A 24233-nucleotide genomic window follows, 5' to 3' on the forward strand; every position below is an offset into this window, starting at 1 on the left:
AATACTTTCGAATATACTACAGATTTGAAATGCAGGGACATAGGGGTTGCGGCGGGACCGGCCGGGGAGCTGGCGGCGCGTGCCTATCAATAGCTCGTCGGAGGCCGCGCTTCGCCCTATGGCACTTTATAATTAGCAGTGATCACATTCGTTTATATGTATATTTAGTATCAGCATTACACCCGTGTGGAGCCGGGGCGGATCGCTAGTATTGTAAATTTTGCATAACAAAACTTTGACCTTCGCCGAAGGTTATCATTTGTTCCATAACCATTTTTAGTTAAGTCTTGAAATATGTTAAATCGGCAATCTTCATAAGTCCTCAGAGACACATTCGATTTTTTTTCAAATTCTTGTTTTTTATATTATTTCAAATCAGAATCCTTTTGAAGCTGGGGCAGGGTTATTTATATTGTTGCATGATATTCATATCAGAAATGCAGTTTTGTGTGGCTTTTCATTAAAAAAAAATCGTATGATCAATATCAATGAAAGTATACTGTCTATACATGGAAGGTAACTGAAAAAACCCATTACTGAAGGTTGTTATAGTGACCCAATATAACAGTTTTCAGATTTTTTGTTTGTCCGTGCGTTTGTGCGTCTAATCACAAAAACGGCTTTACCGTTTCGGTAACGGTTTTCACTAATGTTGCAAGATTCATTGAACATTTAGTGTTCGATTCATTCAAATCGGTTCAGAAATGGAAAAGTAATGTCAATTTGGAGAATTACGTCAAAGATTTATTTTTAGTAATATAAAAATATTGCTCAGTTGATCAGGATGAAACTTTGATTGGCTATATTTACAGTTTGTGAAACGATTTTCTTATAAATCACAGATAGGCACATTTTTTGCTCTCAGAAAATCTGGAAAAACCCCTAGTAGTTGATATAACGAAGGTACATTAGATATACAGAAGGTATTAGATCATTATTTTTCTATTTTTGGACTGAAAGGAGAATTTTTAATGATATTTTGCCACATAATTTGACGGAGGTAACGAACTGTGTTGAATAGTTTTTTTCAGAGATATGCAAAATAGCAATTTGGTATTGAATGATAAAACCACCAGGTAGGTAATAGACAGGCATAATAGTTGATTATTCTAAATACCTATGCTTTTTTGACACGTAAATATAATGTACCTTTGCATCTGTTGGTTCATCATTCAAGGTCACATTTTCAATTCTCTATATTCGAATACCTTCCGATCTTGTTCTTTTCAACTAATGCTATGAACAGATTGTATGGCAGTTCATTATAATTTTTGCTAGTTGTGTGTCCAATGACTGGAAGAATTCAACAAATGAAATTTAGAAAGCAGAACTATCAAACTACCGATTTTTTAACTGCTTAAAGATTTTTCCTTAGCTATTCGTATTTTATTTTGTTGTTAAATGATTGAAAACAGCAATTATTATTGGTGAAATATTTGCCTTGTTGATAAAATCATAAATTTATGAATTCTGTTGAATGTACCTCTAGATACCCAAAACATATTATATCATCGATTGATTAAAATGAGTTTTTCTGTTAACCAGCTATCAACCGAAATAACCGGAATGAAAGTGTTTTATTCTTGAATGAAAGTATTTTATCTTTGAATAAATTCAATAAATTTGACCTGCACTGTCTAATTTTATGTTGAAGCTACTTCAAGTGCAATGATTATTCGAAATGTACTAACTTTTGTTGGTATTCAAATTCCGATTGTGCAACATATAAAAGAAAAAAAATCCAATTTATGTTGTATACTCAAAACACACTGTATAATTCTCATCTATAAGTACAACACAAGAACGATCTTGCTATTTCACATTGTCGAAGATTGAGACTAACTTACGTATTTGTTTCCAATTCCAATCCCAATCACTTCTTTTTATAAATATCAACATAAAAACATTCAAGTTCAACAGGTATTTCACGGTGGAATACCTTGGGAGAAGCATTTTTTAAATCTCAGTTCAAATTTCGTCGAATTCTTTTTTTCATATCCGTCTCTACACCAGTATGAACATTGCATATCTCCGCTCACTATTTTTCATCTTCATTGAAGGTGTTTGAAATAAACTGTGACATTTTGAGAAACAGTAGGTATTCTTTGCAAAATTGTTTTTTTGCAAGATTTGACTGACATGCTCATTCAATTTCAAATCACGATTTCTTAGATGACTCCTATGTTTCCAGCTTAAGTGCAGGATTTGATTTCTTCTATCATTTAAGGATATCATTCCGATAAATTTTGCAAAGCTGGAACCTCTGGCGTAAAATGAATCTATTAAGAGAACAGAAGATCATTACGGCTCATCACGACCTTCTGAGGACGCTAACTTGGTTAGCGAAACGTGCGTCGAGAGACCGTAATTTTTGTTCTGGTGTTGCAAAAGTGTTCTCAATAGAAAGCAGAAATCGACGAAAATCGATTTCGTCGATGGATATGTTGTTATTATTTTGTTACACCTTATTAGTGTCAGATAGGTTTTAGGTTTGAGTTTTCTGTCACTGAAATTTCTCTATATTTTCCTAGATTTTTATATTACGAATAGCTCGTTGTAATCAGAACAGTTCACCTCTTCTTTGAAGGACATTTTTTTGTGGAGGACTTAATATTTCTCATCCATACACAATCTGAAAAATAAACAATAAACAAAAAAATTAACAAAGTCTAATCAATCAATGATAATAATATCAAAAAAAATACAAGAGAGAGAGAGAGAAAAATATAAGAGAGAGAGAAAAATAAAAACATTTTGTATTTGATGTGCAAATGGCGATTGGTTCAGATAGCGAATTTGCATTCGCATCTACTCTTTCACCAATGCCGAAAATGTATAAGAATAAAATATTCTATTAGGGCTTGAAGAGAAAAAAAAAGAGAAGGTAATATATAGCTATAGAGATATATGAGTAGCTAAAACCTTTTTCAGAATTCTCGCCTGAACCTAGTTATTCTGAATGCTGAACAGATGCTGTTTAAACACACTTTCAAAAATAGTTTCTGTCATGTTGAAACAATTGTTTTCCCATTTATGGAGATAATTTATTGTGGAGGAGACATTATAGGAAAAAGATCTTTTAATTATTTCCTTTTTATGTACAGGAATGTTTAACACTGTCTTTTTACGCAAATTCAGGTTATCGACATTTGTTCTCTAAGAAAATGTTCGTATAAGTTGAGAGGATTCCTATATTTGATTATTTTAAAGAATATGCATGTTGTCTGAAAACGTCTACGATTAAAATATTGAACCACTTCAAATCTGCTAATTTGTGTGAAATTCTGGACCTTCTTCTGATGCAAGAGTACTTTTTGTATGCGACACCTGCCGTTCTTCTTTAAACACAGTGGTTGAAATGAGATAAAACTTATGAATCAAATAGCATTTTCTTGACATCTACGTCCAAATGATCTAAAATCAAAATTGAGAATCAATTGATATTGATTGATATTGATATTGATCTCCTCATAACTTCTGAACCAATAAAACAACCGAACCCATACAAAAATATATGGGATTCTTCCAAAGAAAGGAAGTAATCAAGCAATTAATTTCAAAATAAACTTTTTACAAAGATGTGTTGATCATGCAAAGAAGTAACTTTCAGACACATACTTTTCTGGTTTTCATTGTATTTCGATTTTTCTTTTTTGGTGTCATTTTGCCGAGTTCAATAATCTATGAAATTGTTAAAAACTTCCAATTGATTTTACGTAATAATCATTATAAGTAATAACAGTACTAATACAAGAAATATCTCACGTGTACACTTTTTCAACCTGCAGATATTAATCCAACAGTATTTTGCAATAAAAATGTCACAACTTATATCAATGAATATTTATTGTACCATGAAATCACAATTCAGAATTCATTTATATATCAGAGACGTGTTCTAAATAAACTTCCTCTCTTCAGTTAGCTGTTACTATTGACATTTAAGAAACGGGTTGGTCTTACCACAAGTATGGGTTTCATTTCACGATATTGGAAAGTAAACATTCCTCGAAACTTTATATCAACGATTTAACTTCGTCGGATTTCAGACCATATGACGGAGTATGCAATTTGCGAGAAACTGCAAGAATTGATTGTCTTGCCTGAAGCATCGAAAATATGAGACTTTATTTGACTATAATAATCATTACTTTAGATATTATTTATTTTCAGTACTTCGGGAAAAGCTTTTTGAACATTTATTCAATTCCGACACGAATATGCTAATGTGTTTGTTGTACCGAAATATTCAGCAGAAAATATTACTACAATTATTATCAGTTTGGTTGGTCACTGCCGGTTGGTGAGCGTGATTGGTTTGTTCTACTCATTTGATCAACAATTATGTGGGGATTGGTTAGAATCCAACTGTAGGATTTAGGATTTTCACCACGGTTCGTTCGATTCGTGTTAGGGATCACAGCCTGAAAAGTAACACCTCTTTAATCCTTGGCTCGCACAAGGTTCGATTTCTGAGAATTGTTGGTGTAGGGGAGCGATAGTTTATCAATATGAAACCTGAAAAATACATTTTAACAGATTTTATCAGCCTAAAGTATGGCAAAATTAAAATATGGAAATGTACAAATCGTTAAATTGAATACACACTACACACCAGGTTATCCCAATCCCAACATGAAACAACATAAAAAGTTTCTCTGCACCATTTGCATATTATTCAAAATGTAACAAACGAAATCAGGCGATTTTGGTTCTTTGTCAATATTTCTTACTAATAAGCACGATCTGAAAGAAGATTTTCATTGTCTCCCAAATACGCAACTTTTGCCCAATTTAACCAACCTCACAATAGACGGAAGCTCATTCTAAATGTTTAGAAATTATATGATACTTATCAAAAACGATATCAAAAATACAGTGTATTCCATTTAAAACGAGCAACCCTAAATAACTTTTGGTACAATGATTTACAGGAAAAATAAAAAAAAACGTCAACAATAGTATACAGGGGGACACATTTTGACATATTCACATTTGATGTTACTTTTCCTATCGCACTCCCAGAGCATATCCCCAATTTTTTTAATGGATCACATTATATTGTTTCGCATTATTATATGCTTTATGATGAGCAGATTTCAACAGTATAAAACATATGGTCTGAAGCTACACATTATTTGAGTAGAAAACGAGCCACCCTGAATAACTGATTTAATAAATGATTTGCAGGAAAAATTGAAAAACAGGAGGCCATATTTTGGAATATTCGTTCTAGAGACAAATATGGAAGCAATAAATCAAAAAAGGGATTTTTTATTAATTCTTGATTCAAAATCTGATGACTGGACAATGAGAAGAAAAAAATGTTTCAAAAACGTTTCCACCAACTTTCATACAATGGTACAAACGAGTTTCCATTGCCGCCCTTACATGGTTGAGAATCTCTGGAGTTATTTCTTTGCAATGCCTCATGATATTCTTTCTTGAATCTTCTAATGTTGTTGATTCTATCTTATACACTTTAGACTTCAAATGACCCCATAAAAAGAAATATACAGGAGTGAAACCCGGAGACTATGATGGCCATTCTGTAGGACCTCTTCTGTCAATTCAGCGACCAGGAAAATGATCATCCAAAAATTGGCACACTGGAGCTGCATAATGAGGAGGTGCACCATCCTGCTGAAAAACTTATTCGTTTTCGAATAAATTGATATCCTCCGCAATTGCCCTATTGATGCACGGTATTATTCGATTCTCCAACATATCCAAATATGTTAGTTAAATTATCATCGATAAAAGAAGGTCCTATGATGTGGTCACCTAAAATTTCTGCCCAAACATTCAGTTTTTGAGGTCGTTGGGTATGAACTTGACGGTATAAATGAGGATTCGTATCACTTTAATATCGACAATTTTGCCGATTCACCTCTCCATTCGAACTAAACGTACATTCATCCGAAAAACAAATTTCATACAAGAAATTCTGATGCAAGTTGATCCGTTCAGTGAGACTTTCAGAAAACTCGATACGTATATCGAAGTCATCTTCGTTCAATTCATGAACTAGTCTAATCTTATATGGATGAAATTTGTACTTGACAACCCCTGAACGGTTATGCTTTTTATTGTTAACAGATCCAGTTTCCATAAATTTGTTCAATAATTCTGGATGATTATCATTGAACATACGGGCAGTAGCTCTAGCACTATTTTCATTCTGGTAGTACAAACTCACTATTTCAATCCGTTCTCGAAGCGTGTAAACCGTTGCTTCTCAAGAATTCACAAAAACAGAAACATCAATTGTAACTTCACCTGGTAGGTAATCATTATTGTAGAATGAGATAAATACAAAATGAAGAGAATATCGAATTCTAACTTAACTAGGCAAAATAAGACTTTTCTGAAGCATACTTCACAAAAACACCTATGAAACGTAGGTAACAGATTGTACAGAAGTTCATTCAGGGTGGCTAGTTTTCTACTCAAATAATTTTTAGCTTCCAAACTATGAGCTTCAGAGCATAATGTAATCTACTTTGTTGAAATCTTTTCATCATGGAACATCTGATAAAGCAAAACAATTGATCCATTTAAAAAAATCGTGACATGTTCTAGGGGTGCAATAGGGAAAGTTAGATGTGAATATGTCAAAATGTGTCCCCCTGTGTACTACTGTTAAGGTGTTTTTTTATTTTTCCTGGAAATAATTGTTCCAAAAGTTATTCAGGGTGGTTCGTTTTTAACTCAAATAATTTGTAGCTCCCATAAGCTTCAGACCACATGTTTCATGCTTTGTTTAAATCTGCTCATCATGAACCATCTGATAATGCAAAACAATATAGGGTGATCCATTTAAAAAAAAATTGGTGACATGGTCTGAGGGTGCGATAGGGAAAGTAACATTAAATGTGAATATGTCAAAATGTGTCCCACTGTATACTATGGTATATGATTTCCACAGTCTTGAGGAAAAATCTTTGAAAAGTGAAACCAGTAACCCAAGTGGAGAGTAATTTGCCATACGTTTTTGTATGGATAAATTTAGATATTAATTACGATTAAGATCTTTCCGTCCCATAAATCAACGGTATGACCAAATAAATTATCCTTTTCAAAAATCTAATTTCACGAAAGCCGTACAGGAGTTTATCACATTTGCATAAAGAAATGAATGTCTTTCCTATTTTTTGTTCGGAGTTTGGTTAGGAAAATTTGCAGTTGTAATTAGTATCTAAATTAATGAAAGCCGTACAAAAACTTTGGTCAAATTTGGTAATTGTTTTCACTTTTCCAAGAACTCACGGCCTACGGCCGAGCCTTGTTTTCTACTTCAAGACTATGAAAATCATACATTCAACGAGATATCAAATAACCTCCTAAAAATCCGGCAGCGGTTCTATATGTTCTATATGCAAAATAGCAATACTGGGACCAGCTATGAAAACGGTCCATATAAGTCAAAGTTTTCTCTTTAGACTAATTTAATATTTTTCCCATGGATATTTTGCCTAACCTAATCTGACCTAACCTAGCCTAATCTAACCTTTTTAGTATATCGGGGTGACGCGAGTTGTTCATGCTGCAACAGAAGCCTCGTGTCTACAAAATAAAATTGCGAGTGAAAGCATTTAAAACCGGCATTTATTTGAACGGTTTCATAGAGATTACTTCAATCAATGTTGTTTACTAAATGTGCAAAATTCTTGTTGTTTTTGTCCTTGAATTTGCATATACAGTGTGACCCATTTCAGATGAAAACATCCTTATAAAATCTATATTTCCATCCATGACATTCAAAAAGTCTACTAGGATATCAAATTTCATGAATTACTCGTAATTTTCAGGGCCAACTATTCTTATTTTTCAAGGCCAAAAATTTAAAAAAATAATTAGCGAATTTTTTTATGAAGAATCTGAATACATCACTGTTTTCAAATAGTCTATGTCAAAGTTACGAAGGAATGCATCCAATAATGGAAAGTTATATGTGAATGAAATTTGAAAAGTATGTTGTTTAATCAACCCACCACTTCAATTTCAAAAGTTTCATCTCTTACTACAACACCGAATAGAGGAGGTTTCGAGATATCACTGCTAAAAATTTCAAGAAAATCTGTTCAATGAAAAAATTAAAAGGGAGTAAAATTTGAAAAATTTGTCGTTCAATGGAATTTTGACTTCACCACTGGATTCGAAATGATATTCAGCAAAATATAATTCAGATCCTTGTATTCTTGAAAAATATATATGAATGAATCCGATTATGAAACAACCTTCAATGTCAATAATTTCAAATCAAAAAACACCTGCATTTATTTCGAATTGCTACAAACTAGTGGAAAACAATCTCTTATTCACAAGCAATGCACATTTTTTTAAAACACTTTATTTATTTCATAAAAGTAGTACAATAATAGTAGTAGAACTTAACTTTATCACAGTGTGAGAATTTATTGAAAGAAATACATTTTATGAGAAAAATCAACAATATTACCAGTCTGTATCATATTCCACATACTTCTTCGAAATGTATCTATAAAACCAGTCAAATTTTTGAAACTTTCTAAATTGTTATAGAGTAAAGCACTGTATATCCAAAGCCAAACATTTGTATCTTTTTTCCTTTTGAAGGTAGTTTCAAATATCTTTCTCGGATCACCACTATCATTATACAGGCGAAACTTTTTTTTATATGCTCACAGCACCATTTCCATGAGACCTTCGAGATTGGATAATTTTTAATACGGTGCGATATGTTGTCAGTATCGTCACATCTCAAATACAAATTGGAGTCGCTAAGGCCATGACGAAAAGTTTTAGAACCTACCGGGTATATTCCATTTATCGCTTCGTAAACAGCAGATCCCCACTTTGACGGAATTTCAAAATTTCCGATTACTTTCCATACTATATTCCATTTAATGTTCGGAAACTTCAACTCTATGGGCGGTTTAATGTTTGTTTTTTTTATAAAAGTTTGTTATACTAATTTTGTTTTCAGCATCATATCTTGATCAAATTGTACAACCGCCTCCCGAAATATTTCTTTGTATTTTCAAGAGAGTTGTGTAACGGGTTATTCAAGTTATTATTTAGCATATAGAGTTCAAAGATGTTTTGTAAGATATTTTTCGTTCACAGGTAGCCAAGGAATTTTGAAGGGTTTTGACGAATAGAGCTTTTGCTTTCAATTAAAAATCAATAAGATTTAGCCCCCTCTGTTTATACGGTAGATAAAGTTGGTCCCTGCTAATTCTATATAGATGACCACTCCATATGTAATTACCGGTTAGAAGTTTCATTTTCTGTATGTGATGCTGAGAAACTGGTAAAACTTGTGCCAAATACCACGCTTTAGAGAGCACAAACTCCGTGTGTAATTGGTGTCCAAGAGTACGTGCATATTGTGTAAAATAAATCTCCATTTTTCTCATTGAAGTCTGCACATACTCTTATTCCTAAAATTTTAACATCTAAAGGTGCGTATTCATTTGCAACAAAACAGTCCGAACGAACAAAGCGCGCGCGCCCTCTGCAACAACATTTTTTCCAGCTCGCGCCGAACAACCTGCAACAAACATTTTTGCGCGGAGCGTTCCGCCTGAGTTGTTTGCTGCGATTATACTTGTAATTTCTGTGTACTCAGTCTCCTGGTGTTTAGGATGGATGCAAACGATATTGCAGTAGCCGCTGGTGCTTTCTTAATTATAGAGGCATTAACGGAGGCTAAAAAAAAATTAAGAAAAAGAAAACAACGAAGAATTTGGGCGAGGCGCCTTTTTTGCGTCGTCAAAATATGGCATTACTTAATGATCTAGATTATATGCATATGCATATATGCATGATGGGTGCAGAAGATTTTGAAAATCCAATATGTTTAGTAGGTCCTAAAATAGCTAAAAAAGACACAACTTTTCGAAAAACAATTCCGGTGCAAGATCGTCTGGCAGTTACACTTCGCTTTTTAGCAACAGGGGACTCGTACAGTAGCCTACAATACTTATTTAGAATTTCAAAACAATTAATTGGCGTTATAATCATTGAAACCTGCGAAGCACTCATTCAAGAACTTAAGGATAAAATAAAGGTACGTAAATACATTTTTATATTTATTAAATTAATTTTAAACATTATTTAGAAAACAATATACTATTAAAAAATATTTTCCTCATTTTCGTTTAAATGGCTTTGAGAAGTAGGGGGTAGGTTGAAGAAGGAAAGTTGTGAGTGTGGCACTGAGTTTTGAGTAGAAATTAAATACAGGGAGGGCTGGTCTGAATAATTGGATTGTGATTGTGGGGAAGGACTAGGTAAAGAAGTTAGGTTAGAGGATAATTGATGAGAATAAGTTTGAGAGTATGAAGTGTTTGACACAGAAATTTGTATGATTGATTGGAATATTGAGTGTCATAATGTCCCATATCAGCACTAAATATAATATTATTTATGTGGTGCTGCACAATAGCTTTGGTTATTTTATTATAGCTCCTTAGCTTATGAGCCACATGTTGACCAAATACTCCACATTCGTCTCTAAGGTCATTATTAGCTGCTGCATTTTTAAGAAAGCCTAGAGCTTGGTCAACTTTTGAAGTTCCTACCGATGGCGATGGTTCAATTGATCTTTTACGTTTCACAGGAATGGCAGATGTACGAGGTTTTGGAGATACCGGCGCATTTTCAGTTTGTATTTCGGTTTCCTGTGAGTTGGTGGTTTCTGTGGATACATCTCCTTCATCACTTTCAGAAGGTGGTGCATTATCATTTTCCTGAAACATAATATATTGTTAAGACCATTCGTCTGATTTATACTTTAGTCGATACAGGATGTTTTCAAAGTTGAGTCATTCATTTTAATGGCTTGTTGAACTCGTCAAAAGAAGTTGAAAGACCAAAAATTACCTACATAAAAAATTAAAATAAAAAAAAAATAAAAATTTGAATTTAAAAAAAATTTATTTGAAATTGCCACCCAAGCATCATGCTTTTTTATTTTATTATAATAACAAATATTTTTTGGGTCCCATAACACGAGTTGTCTTTCATACTCATTCATCAATTCCAAACATTTTTCTTTACTCCAATCCATATCAATTTATTTCAAAATATCATTTGTATCAAATTAATAAAATAATATAACCACCAAAAACTCACGAAAAAACCACAAACGCGCGTAATGCTCCTTACTCTCGTACTAACTGAAGACCGGCGAACGAATAAATTTCCTTTGTGCAAATCGCATTTACCGACAAATCCCGGAAAATGTTTGGCGCGTTCGGCGCGACGTACTCACTAGGGGAATTTGTTCTGCGCGCGCTGCGCGCTTTCTTCGTTCGGCCTGTTTTGTTGCAAATGAATACGCACCTTAATAGGATCGGAGATGATAACAAGTTGAAACTAAAATGGGTGCAATTAAAATTTTTGTAGCCTCCACCAAACCTCCATTCAAGATATTGCATTTATCATACCGCTTGCGAATTTTTTTGAGGTATTCCGTAATTGTTGCGGAGTAATTGCAGCACACTCTTGCTGAATTCTTGTGCACAGTTCCGCTCGATGCCTTGGTCGTGATTTGTAGATATTGTGTGTGACATAGTCCCATAAGAAAAAATCCAGTATAGTAAGGCCAGGTGATCTAGGTGGCCATTCGATTAATCTACTATCCAAAGATTAGGGTAGTTTTGATTCAGCAAACTCTTCACAATTCCCGCATTATGAATAGAACATCCATTTAACTGAAGATATAAATTTCTTGTTTCTCCAAGGGGAAGTTCATCTATTGCGCCCGATATTTCATTACTTAAAAATTGTGAAATTTGCGGCATTGATGTTGCTGTCAAAAAAGAATGGTCCAATTATTTTCTCATTCAGTATTCCACATCAAACATTTACTTTTTTTGAGTCGAATATCGAATATTTTGTGATTAAACTACGTCATTTGTTGTGAAACTGCCTTCATCACTGAATAAAATATTCTTTAAAAAATGTCTGTCGTTAAGGTACTCGCTCTGGGACCATAAGCGAAACTTTAAACGTTTTTCTTGATCACTAGGTTCTAGAGTATGCAAACATTTTGGGTTGAATGCTTTCAATTTGTTTTTTCGCAGTATCGCCTAATATTCTGTCTTGGTAAGTTCAAATCTAAGCTGGCCACCTTCAAACTATTATTTGGATTATTTCTGAAATAATCTAATATAGTCTGATTATTTCCATTCCTTCTTCGTATATTGTTCTTCAAAATATACGTGGATACTGCTCCAGTATGGCTGGACGATTTGGGTGTCTTTCATTGAATATTTTAGTTAATTCTCTTTCACTTCGGTAATTATCTCCAGAAATACGTATAATGTCGAATATTTCTTGAATTGACAGTTGGGCCATTATCTAGTTTTATTTTGAATCACAAATTACAAATTGATGAAGGTGAATCACGAAATGACAATTCCTGAACAAATAGATGATAAACTAGTCGCGGCCTACTTGGTCATTCCATTAACCCATTTAGATCCAATATTGCGCATTCACGAAATATGCAACAGCATGTTGCGTATGGACATCACTTACAATAACTACTTTTTTGGGGGGTGCCAGATGAACAAAAAAGTAAACGTGGAATGGGAGCAGTGGTGTTGTCAGAACTTTGCTAGAATTCCTTTAAACGCAACCTACTTGCTCATTTCATTAATCCATTAAGAGCCAATATTACAACAGCATATTTTGTGAAATGAATTCATCATGAAGTAAAACAATTTGGGGTAAGTACACAGTTTGCGTATTCGCGTCACTGGCATATAATTACAATAACTAGCAGTGGTGTTGTCAGAAATTTGCCAGAATTCCCTTGAACGACACATTTTTTCAAATTTGACTTCCTTATAATTATTTCATTGATGAACAGATTTTGTTGAAATTTTCAACAGTCATATCTCGAGATCTTCTTAATCCAGTGTTGTAGTCAGAACTTAGATGACACTTCTGAATTTGAAGTGGTGGGTTGATTAAACAGCATATTTTTCTAATTTCATTCACTTATACATTTTTTATTAAGAGAATGTATTTCTTCGTAACCTTGACATAGATCAGTTGAAAACGTTACGAATCCAGTGGTGTAATCAGATTTTTTGTAAAAATATTGCTAATTTTTTTTATGTTGGGCCTTGAAAAATAAAAATAGTTGGCCCTAAAAATGACGAATGATCAGCGGACTGCATTATAACGTTTTACATTGATGAGAAATTTACAAATATTCGGCATAGCTATTGTAGTTGAGGTCAGTCTCCATAAGAATGTTATCAATTACAAAAGTTGTGGTAATTGTAATTCATGTGGGCCATCAATAGTTATATTTGGATAGAACATTCACTATCCATTGCAAGTCGGTCAAATGTTTGCTGACATCATTGAAATCGACATTGAATTTCCTCATAAGATAAATGTATAATTATAAGATTCATTGAGCATATCATCTGAAAACATTCCCTACTCACCTGTTGGCTTTTATAAACAGTAAACAGATTCCAAAATTCAAGCTTCTATCATCACATCACCTATATCGTTCAAAATGTTCATGTTATGCTTCAAAAGTTTTCTCACCGATTCATGAGAATTTCTTATTGCGTTTGAAACCTTTCGCAATGAAATTAGAAGTTTCACTGCATACTTTGATAATGCTTCCACATCAAGAATGCAGTCAAGCACTTTGGCACTGCCCTCCTTTGTTATTTACGGGAACTTATGGTAAGTATTCATGGATAAATTTGCTTTTTGCCTACTGGAACAACTTTCCTATTTCGTATACATATAAATTACCATTATTTCGTTCTCAACTCAACTTCACGAGCGCTAGACATTTCATAACGAAACCGAATAATAAAATTGAATTTTTCCATTCCAATCATTTTTCACATTCCTGAAATCCTAATTTAACTCTTACTATTACCATGTAAACGATGCTACGGAAATCGTATAACGGTACTTGCTAAAGAGTGAAACCTCTCTAGTACACGGCGACCTGAAATTGAAATAAGTAGGTACTTCTTGAAACACTATTAATATAGTATATTTGTAGGCATCGACGCAGTATGCAAATATCTCAGGTCAGTTAACTTATGGTCGTGTGGTTGATATTGACCTACTTCTCTGACCTCAAGGATATCCATGATGAGTCAAAATGTACACAATGAAATGACAATGGTATTTGGAGCGACCAATACTGTTTTTCTTACAGAGTGAATAAACTTCGTATAGTTCAAGTCTCAATATGGTGTGCCCATACTTTTCAGCAATACTTTCAAGGGCATACACTTTTTCAAATGTTTTTGTCTGTAAAACTTCAAGTAGTTGGTTTTTGGTATAGTAATCTTCAAAATACAAATTGTTATCCATCAATAAAATTTGTATTTCATCTTTCCTTCTATTCGGTACTTTGATGAGCTGTCGCGAATGATAGGAAGAGTTGTCAAGAACTATTACACTATTCGCATCCAAATTTGGGACCAATGTGTTTTCAAATCATTCCTTGAAAATATTAGCTTCTACGTTCTTATGATAGTCAAAATTGCAGTCCTTAAATTTTTTTTACATAATTTAAAAAAATTCGGAACCTATCCTTTACTTCCTCCGCAATGCACAATGATTAGTCGCGATCCTTTGTTTGCAGGCATGTTAGGCGTACACATTCTCGAACCATCAGTCCACCCGTTCGTAACTGTGTCGTGAGTGTCATACCAAGTTTCGTCCAAATAGAAAATTTGCCGTTGTTCTTATCTATATTTAGTTATTTGTTCTAAGTATTTGTTACGCAATTCCACTATTCTTCTGCTTTCCATAACTGCTTGACGTTTGTTTATTATTTTAAATCTCAATGCTAATTTCTTTATCCAATTCTGAAGAGTTTTCTCACAGCAGCTCACGTTATGGCCGGAAGTATTCAATTTCTTCATTATGATTTCAGTTGTAGGAATTTCATTGCTTTTGTCGTATATTGTTTTTTCCAATGATTTTATTAGACGAACATCTAAAGGTTTTGGTAATCCCGTATCACATCGCGTCATGCGTTCATAAGGTTTGTTTTTGACTATTTTACGTTTAGTTTCGGTCAAATCTGATGTTGCTTGTAATAGTTTGTTTCCCTCGAAACCAAATTTGAGATGTAGATTCTTATATACCTTGAAACATACTCTCATATATTCAAATGCATCCGAATCTTATTCACTGTTATCTTTTTTGACACTGTTCAAAATCGCTATTGGAATCACTACACTGGAAAGAGTCTGCGTTGTTGTCAAACTCGTTATTAGTATTAGTACAAGGACGCCACAATTTAAACAGATAACAAAAATTTTAAGTAATTATAACTGCACCAATATCGAATTTCCGTTCTCAAATCGCGATCAGTTCCTGAACTGAACACGACGGCGATAACCATCTCCGCATTAACCGATTTCTATTCGTCACCGTAATATGACTTTGAATGAAATTTTATGACTCTTCAGCCTATCATAAAACTCGGTTAGTGAGTCCACGTGGACTAGTTCGCAGCCGGTTCATTTCTATGTATTGGTTTTTTTGGTCTTTGAGAGTGCCGCCAACTTCAAATATGCACATAATCGTTTACTTCGACTATACAATGTTGTCTATTAATTGGCTGGATTAGAAATGATAAGAATGATTTCCAAATTTGAAAGGGGTATATTTTTGGAAGACACTAACTTTTGGAAAACGAAACCATAAACTTCTCTTTCCCTATAATTTCATGTTATTTTCGACATAATTTGCTAATTACAAATTTTATTCACAACAAACAGGCGTATAGAAAATATTTGACTCCTTTTTCTGTAACATTTGTTGCTTCTGTGGGTAGTTCAATATTTATTTGTATTGCATTTTTCATTATTTTGTGCAGGAGAAAATGATTATTATTATATTTTCAACCGATGGTTGTGGAAATTGTACCACTAAGGACTTCCATAATCAAAACAGCCATCTTGACTGAGTTGTCTGAATAGAGCCTTTGGAGTTTTAAGAGAAAATATCGATATTTCATCCATTTTTCCTTCTCTTTTCAGACGATATTCGTCTAGTCGAGAGCTGAAAACTGCACGACAAATATCGTCTTGCTTTGATGATCGAGAAGAACTACATCAGGCTCATCAGCTTGTATGAGCATGAGGGTGAAGAATGAACAGTTCCAATAAATTTGGCACTTCTCATTCTATATTCCCCAGAGCGTAGGGCCACACCGGTGTCTCGTGGATACCGTTTAATACACATTTACTGAAGCATGGCAGTTACATTTTACATTTTAGGTTAACATGAAAGTGTCGTATACTTTTTTTCATATTTTATAAAACTACGAAAATTCAACCATTAATTACTGAATAATCCAAATAGATTTTGTCAAATGATTTAGGCGTCGTCACTACAGTTACTAATATTAAAATGACAATATTGCATTATTACCACATTAGGAGATATTTTCGAAATGTTTCGAATTATAGAAAATTTAAAGGTCAATTATTCACTGCTACGAATGAAATCTAAAAATAAAATGATAAATGTTTTAGAAAATATGTCAATATTCAATATTACATAAATTATTTACATGAATGTTGTACTGAGGCGAGTAATCCTATGATTTTGTTTTTTATTCAACATTTTAAAGTTTTGATAATTACAGACTGGTAATTTTTCTAGATATTCTTCACTTAGCAAACGACATAAAATTAAATCAAGTCTGATTTCGAATTTGTTCAGACTCAATAGCTGCCGAAAAGTTTTCGTTTTCCATCTTCCGAAACAATCAAGGTAAAAACAATTTTCCATAAAAATTAATGTCACGAAACCTATTTTCTCAACGTTATTCTGAAAAATGTTACGAACCTAATGGAGATATAGAAATATGTTTAACACCTATTTTTCTATTAACCAGCAGCAGACGGCAGTGGGTTTTATGAAAAAGTTCGAATGTTTTTTCGGATAGCTGTAATACTAGGGGAAGTATCTAGAAAATGAAAATAATTTCTCATTATTTCCGAAATAATCTTGGAACTATTTGAGATAGAGGGAACGTTCATGATTTAATTTCAGAAAATTTCAATGGTGCTGAGTTGAAACTCGAATAAATCACTGGACTCAACGTTCCTTGTTAGTCTAGGAAGCTCGTGTTTTTTAGCGGAAAGTTTTGCAAGAGTTTTGCAAAAATTGTGAAAACATTCAACTTAGTTTTGGTTTTTTGCGAATAACTCGAAAATTACGCGACTGGTGTAGAAAGGTCGCCTACACAAAAAGATAGAGAATAACATTTTATATATTTTATGTTCATGAAGTTTTTTCTACGGTCAACCGTTGAGCCACGGAAGAATGCTAAAAGTGGGGGAAGAACCCCAAAATTCCTAAAATCGGGATTTTTGGCGATTTGACGCGGGAAATGTCTTTGCTATCCTCAAAGTCATTAGGACCATATATTATATATATATATATATATATATATATATATATATATATATATATATATATATATATATATATATATATACATGTAGGAACCCATAATATTTAAAACAGAGAGGGTGAAAAACAGAAAACTGCAAAAATCGGAATTCCGGTGGTTTGACGCAGGAGTCGTCATCCCTATACAGCCAACGTAATTATTTGACGTTGAAACACACTCGTACCTATGTGTACTTCTGTAAATTATAGCCATACATAAGTATATGTAAAAGTATTTTAAAAAAGAATGAAAAAGTGAGTATTAACAAAAAAGTTCAATTCAGTTTCAAATAATATATTGATTTTATAAAAACATGGAATCGTTTATATGTACGAAATGAAATTTGTAGTAATATGAACGTTGAAATTGTCATCATCTTCATTCTTTGTTCTTCGAACGGGTTAGTGAGGACTGTGAGAACTGTTTAGAAAGTTGTGACTGTCAAAATACTGTTTCTCTGCAATCCTCAAATGATTGTACCTTCGATTTTCCTTACGTCCTCAACCTGTTCGAGGGCCGTTCGCTAGGATCCGGATCATCTTCATCTGTGAAAGAAATGAATAAAAGCATAGAATCAGTAGAGAGAGTTAAATTTCAAATACGGATTGAGTAGTATTAAGATATTGCAAGCATTTACCTTTTGAGTTTTCTCCTTGTGGAATGTCCAACAGCAACAAATCGTCCATATCAACCTCGTCTTCCTCCTCGTCCTGCTCCTCCTCTTAAAAAATCTATTTTTCCGTTAACCAGCTGTCGCACCCCTTCGAACGAAAACCCTCAGAAGTCGAAACTAAAGGCGAGCTAAGGATTAACGAGGTCTTACCTTTTAACATGTGATTCCTATCACGGGTTGGACGATAGCAAGTGAAGATCGATCGTTCAGACTAGGGCTTGAACCACCGGCCAACACGCCAGTCAATTCGAGTGAGTGAACAAAGCACCCACGCCGACCCGCTTGGCTACCGACCGACCAGGTGCCCTCACAATTCACGAATAAGGAGGAGCAGTTTAGGCTTACCTTTCTGCACCCATAATTTCACTGGCAATTTGCGTTGCACTTGCACGAAATCAGCTTTAGAAGCGCGGGGGGAGCAAGCGTGATCACTGGCTCTAAGCCTGAGATCGCTTTTTTCCAACCCCACTCCTCAGGGTCTTTTTCCACACCAAGCCAGTGTTGAACCTAGGAGTGCTCCCTCGCTGCAGCAGCACTAGGTGGTAAAGCTGCTGCGTTTGAGCTGAGCGAAAATGCTGCCTTGCTGAAGGAGATAAACCTCAGGTGGTTGAGTGTGGGTGTGGTTTTCCCTGTGTAACCGTATAGAAAACGTTCTCCTGCGGCGATTACTGTTTCTTGGGAGGCGTTAGGGTTTTTGAGGATGTTGATCACGTTTCTGAGGCTGGGGTTCTTCACAAGCGTATCGTCGCCATCTATGGAATCGACAAAGAACCCATTCCTGGAATATCAAAGATAAACGAAGCTTCCCAAGGCGGTCAGTTGCAAAGCCAATCTTTGACATCGAGCGACCGCTAGATTCATCCTCTGTCTTTCACTGCAAGACAACTATTTGAAAACAGAGCTCAAACACAACGTATTTATGATCCAATATCATTCATCCATTAAACCTATTTTTTTTAATTGCATTCTTCAGAAAATAATATATCGAGAGAAAATACATGATATTTCAGAAGTTATGTAACAAAATACACTTTCCTCTGAGAAGGTAAACATGGTACAATCGTATACAATTTCAACATTTATTGGGTGTGAAACTGATTAGCAATTAGTATAGCCGTCCTGTTGAAGCTACATCTTTTTTATTGTTTTATCAAAATGGGTGTTCTGTTCAGGCAACGTACCGTGCGTTTCGCACATTTTACAGTCACCATGATCGTCCTACAGAGAGGTCTATTCGCAATGTGGTGCATGAATTTGAATCCACTGGTTCAGTTAATGATCGACCAACACCAGTATGTCGTCAAAACCCAAAATCTGTCGAAAACATTGCCGCTATCTCTGAGAGTGTGCAGGAGAATCCGAGGCAATCGATTTTGCGTCGCTTACAAGAACTCGACCTTTCACATATTACAAATTGGGGAATTTTGCGTCGTGACTTCGGCCTGTACCCGTACAAAATTCAACTGACCCAGGAACTGAAGATAAACTACCAACGACGTGTGTTCGCTGAATTGGCTATGGAATAGTTGGCAACTGATCCTATTCGTTATTAAATTCGACAAAAGTGTCGTTGTAGCCGTTACTACATGGTAGGAGATCATAATGAAAAATGAAAAATAATGGGGGTCCTTAACTTAATTGAGTACCTGAAATTTGTTTATCTGTGACAATGTGATGATTTATTTTCGGTTTATTGTAACTGCTAGAAAATGTCGTTATCGGACGAAACTGCAGTAACAACATTAGTTACGAATAAAAGTGGTTAAAAAACATAGAAAGTATTATTTTCCATTTTCACCCTATATTTCAGTTCACTGGAATATCAGCTTCTCAAAAACTTGGATCAAACAGCATTTCGAAAATTATTATTCGGAATATTATTTACAGTGATTTGAATCTAACGTGAAATGCTAGTGTCATTGTATATAGACTATACAAAGCTAGTGTCTTAGAACGTTTCAAGGATTTTTCAGTAGCGTTTGGGCAACTCTATATATAGAAAATTCAAATATAATATTCGTTCGCATTTTTAAGGTTTAAAAAAATATTTTTGCTGTAATCAACTACATATTTATCGGTTCTTTATGCAAGAAAAACAAACTCATCTAATACATATAGAACAATATAAGCGATAATTTGAAAAATGTTGACGACTGTACTATCATCCTTTGAAGCAAGCCGATTGTAAATGTCACCTATAAGAAACAGTATTTTCATTTGTCTTAGAAAATTTACAGAAATTACTGTTGAATATTCTCACAGAGAAGTAGGTAAAAAACGCCTGTATCCGGTATAAAATATTTATAGAATTACGTTGGATGCAGTCAATGAGCATTTGCTCAATAAGGTTCATCAAGTGTAGTAGGATGTCATTCATTAAAGAATATACTAATTATTTATTGTTTCTGTGTCTTCCTTCACCCACCAGAAATTTCATAATAAAATCTTAAAAGGATGCACTGGTCTGCTCATTGGTAACGTGCACCTGGAGCTAATGTACTGACCAGATGACTCGTTCGGTAGTATGGCGGTGAGTTTGTTCAAATTCAATTCGAAGCGGTTCCACATAAACTATACTAATAAAATAGAATGAACTAGGCATATTGTTTAGAAAATAACACACTAACATACTGTGTTTATTATTATCATCGTGTTTCCTTATTGCAAATAAGAATATGTCCTGAACAGTATTTACAGTCAAAATTCAAAAACAGGATTTCTAAATATCGACTCTGTAGAGCAATTGTGGAATAACAATATGACTATTGAAAAAATCATTAATTATGTAACCATCGATTATGTTTTTGTTGGGTAAGTAGGCAATGATTTTATAACTCACACCGTTGAACATATCACATTTGACCAGATTCACACAACCAATCACAGATGAGCTTAATTTTTCAAAACTGATAGTTCGTTTGGTATTGGTACGTAGTTTCTCAAGAAATTATCGCGCGGTTGGTTGAACATGGGACTCCATGAAGTGCCGGGTGCAAATTTTTCTAGCGACAGACTTTATTCATTTCAATTCTCAAACTATTTGAAATTTATTAAAATAATAAAGAATAGAAGTGTTTTTGAGTTATGTTATAGTTGATTTTTCATGAAACATAATGATATCACGCCTCGGGATATTCCTCTCAAATTGATCTTTTTTGAATTATTCTCGATATAAGTCATAGACGAAGTATAGTACTCTACTTGCTATTCGTTTGAATGATTTGCGACATTGAATGCATATATATTGAAATCAATTGCTTTCTTTCTTTTTTAGGAAGATTTTTAAATTTTTTGTATAATGATGGTGAAGTAGAAAGCCAAAACCTTTTTTTTCCAAAAATCAATCTCTCCAAAAATATACCCCTTTCAGTTTATGTCAATAACAAATATTTTTTAAACGACTTTTTTTGTGGAGGACTCGATTGTTTATATTGTTTTCTTGGGTTTATAACCTTCCACATTCTGAAAAAGTAAAAGATAAATCAATAGAGAGTCTGCTAGAGTGTATTTACTTTTTATTTTTTCAGATTGTGGAAGATTATAAACCCAAAAAACAGTATAAAAATTCAATAACAAAGTATAAGATAACCTTTGAACTTGTTGAAGAAGTATCTTCAGTATCCTCCAATAATTTATTCGAATTCACTGATTTGAGTATATATTGAACTATGAATTTTCAGTTTGAATTAATTAGAGAATAAATTGGAAAACAATTTTTTGCAATACTTCGTTGCAAAAATTGGGTTTATGAACAATTGAAAGGGAGTACAACTTGCTTTCCAATTCTAAACTATATGTGGAAGGTTTTCTTGTTCTTTGAATTGTTTATAGATTAGGTTGAATAAAATACATTTTTATTTTGAAATATATGTAGAAAAAGAACTACCAATTGATGTTACATCCGCTGACCTACATAACCTCTTCATTTTTTTCCACATATCCATATACACAAGTGTACTATGGTGTATTATGCTTCAAATCAAGGAAAGCCATGAAAAAAATTAACGTTTACATCGATTGTGAATACAATTTAATATCTACATCTTGCATAAGTTCTTCAATCTATAACTTCTTTGTTTAAGTGTTGCATCATAAAAACTCATAAGGCTTTTGAAATGCGTATTTACCATCTGTCTTCAAGCCGTTTTCATTTTACTAAGCTTTACTGTTTCAGTTTAGAAGTGGTATATTTTCAGTCATCTATAAGTGTTCTTCAGTTTTTGTCTATTTGTTTTATTCTCTCATTTAGTATTCTAATAGCTCGTTAATGTCTCATCTAAGAAAATTAAATTGTATCAAGTTCACATTTTAATCCTTGGAATATTTGACATATCTGACAGAGAAACCATTTTTCAACCGGCCTACTTACCTTAGCATAATAGAACAATTGCTCATCTGCTGCATTTCAATTTCATAAAGACGTGATTTACCAACAGAAACAAATTTGCATATAATGCAACAAATGTGGGTTTCATGTAGGTTCGAGTATATGGTAGAATATTGATGGTGAAATGACTTGTGTGAAAGAAAATTGTAACGTGTAATGTGAAAAATACAGAGAATTATTTATGAACAGTGTACATGATATGTCCTAAACATGTTTCATGTTCAGGCTTTTTATGACTTTTATGATTTGTACTATCTACCGATTTAGAATTGATGAATTGTTTCAAGTTATCAGGTGAGTTATTATAATGTTTCTATATTGTGTTTGTCAAGTATGAATTCGGGCCATATCAACACGGCCATTGTTGCCAAGTTATTTTGATGCTTAGCACTAGATTTTATATCAGAAAACCAGTAGTAGATGGAAAATATATTTTATTGATACATGGTAATACACCACAGTAATTATAGAGTGTAAACTGAGTCATCAGTAAAATTTAACTCTCAAACAGTGTGACAGTAACTCGATAGATAAAGCAGGATATCTACTACACGAATAGTACACCAGACAACATTGAACACTGCGCTCCTTTCGTGCGACCTCTTTTTCACCTGCAGTGGATTTATTCACAATATTCCGCAGTCTGATTTGCATTCTGGATCCTTTGTGAAAGATCAATCGTCTGGCTCACAGAATTGTAAATAACAATGTGATGTATATTTCTGACTTTGCCTCTATTATGTCATACCGTTTATTCATATATGCACAAAATGCATAGAAATACCATGGTGTAAACACATGGACCTTTTCCTACGTAAAATATTTTGAGAAAAACACTCAAACTTCGGCACTCTTTGTATCATTAAATAAAAAGTTCCAACGTACCTCGGCATTCCATTCACAGAGGCGCTGAAGGCACATCAATGTTTGGAAACGATTCTTGCGGTACCTATCAACATGTGTTCAAAGTTGGGTCAATCTCATTTCTCGCGTCGAGAGATTTTGACAAAACAAAAGGTTTTTATACATCTTTTACATGCACAATCAGAAATGTCATACTCTCATTTGTCTGCTTGCACCATGACAACTGTTAACTGTCTTAACATGTCGATGGTCTTAACATACGAAACGTCATTTATTTGTTTGATCTTTCATTTTTCAAATGTTTTATTGGTTATTCTGCTATCCCGGACAGAAACAAATCCAACAAATCAATAAACATGAAAATCGGTCTAGCCGTTCTTGAGTAATGCATGTTGTAATTAATGATTTTGCAGCTTTGATTTGTACATTAATTTCACTTGTTGTGTCATAAAATAATTCATCACTACAAAATTATGTGAAATTTGCTGAAAGTAAAAGTTTTTCTACATTTAGTCCCAAGCTTGTCTAAAAATATTAAGAATAATTGACAACCTTAAAACTAATGCTTCAGGAATAGACAACATATCAGCAAAAACCATCAAAATGGTTAAATATTAAAATGATGGATGTAGCCGTTACAAAATATCTCAAAAATTCAAATATTCCCCGTCCTAATTACATTACAGAATCCATAAAAAATATTTATATTCACAAATTAATCTGCAAAAAGCTGATATCCTTCATTTTCATGAACTCTAGAGCTCTTGAAGTACATACAATGAATGCCATACAATAATATTATTTTGTGCTATTCTCTCAGTTCCTTAATTTCTATTAGTATAGTCTCTCAG

The 24233-nt window shown here is 33.6% G+C and overlaps 1 protein-coding gene across 3 annotated transcripts in view; it reads left to right on the forward strand.

Annotated features, from left to right (window-relative positions):
- Nucleotides 1-24233, forward strand: part of LOC111507749 (atrial natriuretic peptide-converting enzyme) — a 140997-nt gene that overhangs the window by 64622 nt on the left and 52142 nt on the right. The window contains exon 1 of one of the 3 annotated variants that reach the window (XM_074185156.1): nt 20513-20661. The exons of 1 other annotated variant lie outside the window; for it this stretch is intronic. In XM_074185156.1, coding sequence (XP_074041257.1) covers nt 20656-20661 — 6 coding nt within the window. In that variant the 5' untranslated portion in view covers nt 20513-20655. Of the gene's footprint in view, nt 1-20512; nt 20662-22656; nt 22813-24233 lie in introns of those variants that run through there. One more of the 3 variants, XM_074185157.1, reaches the window with a different exon arrangement.

Source organism: Leptinotarsa decemlineata, unplaced genomic scaffold, assembly GCF_025532065.1.
Source record: "Leptinotarsa decemlineata unplaced genomic scaffold, Ldec_3_MD MMD2_tig00026363_RagTag_RagTag, whole genome shotgun sequence".
Taxonomy (NCBI): Eukaryota; Metazoa; Arthropoda; class Insecta; order Coleoptera; family Chrysomelidae; genus Leptinotarsa; species Leptinotarsa decemlineata.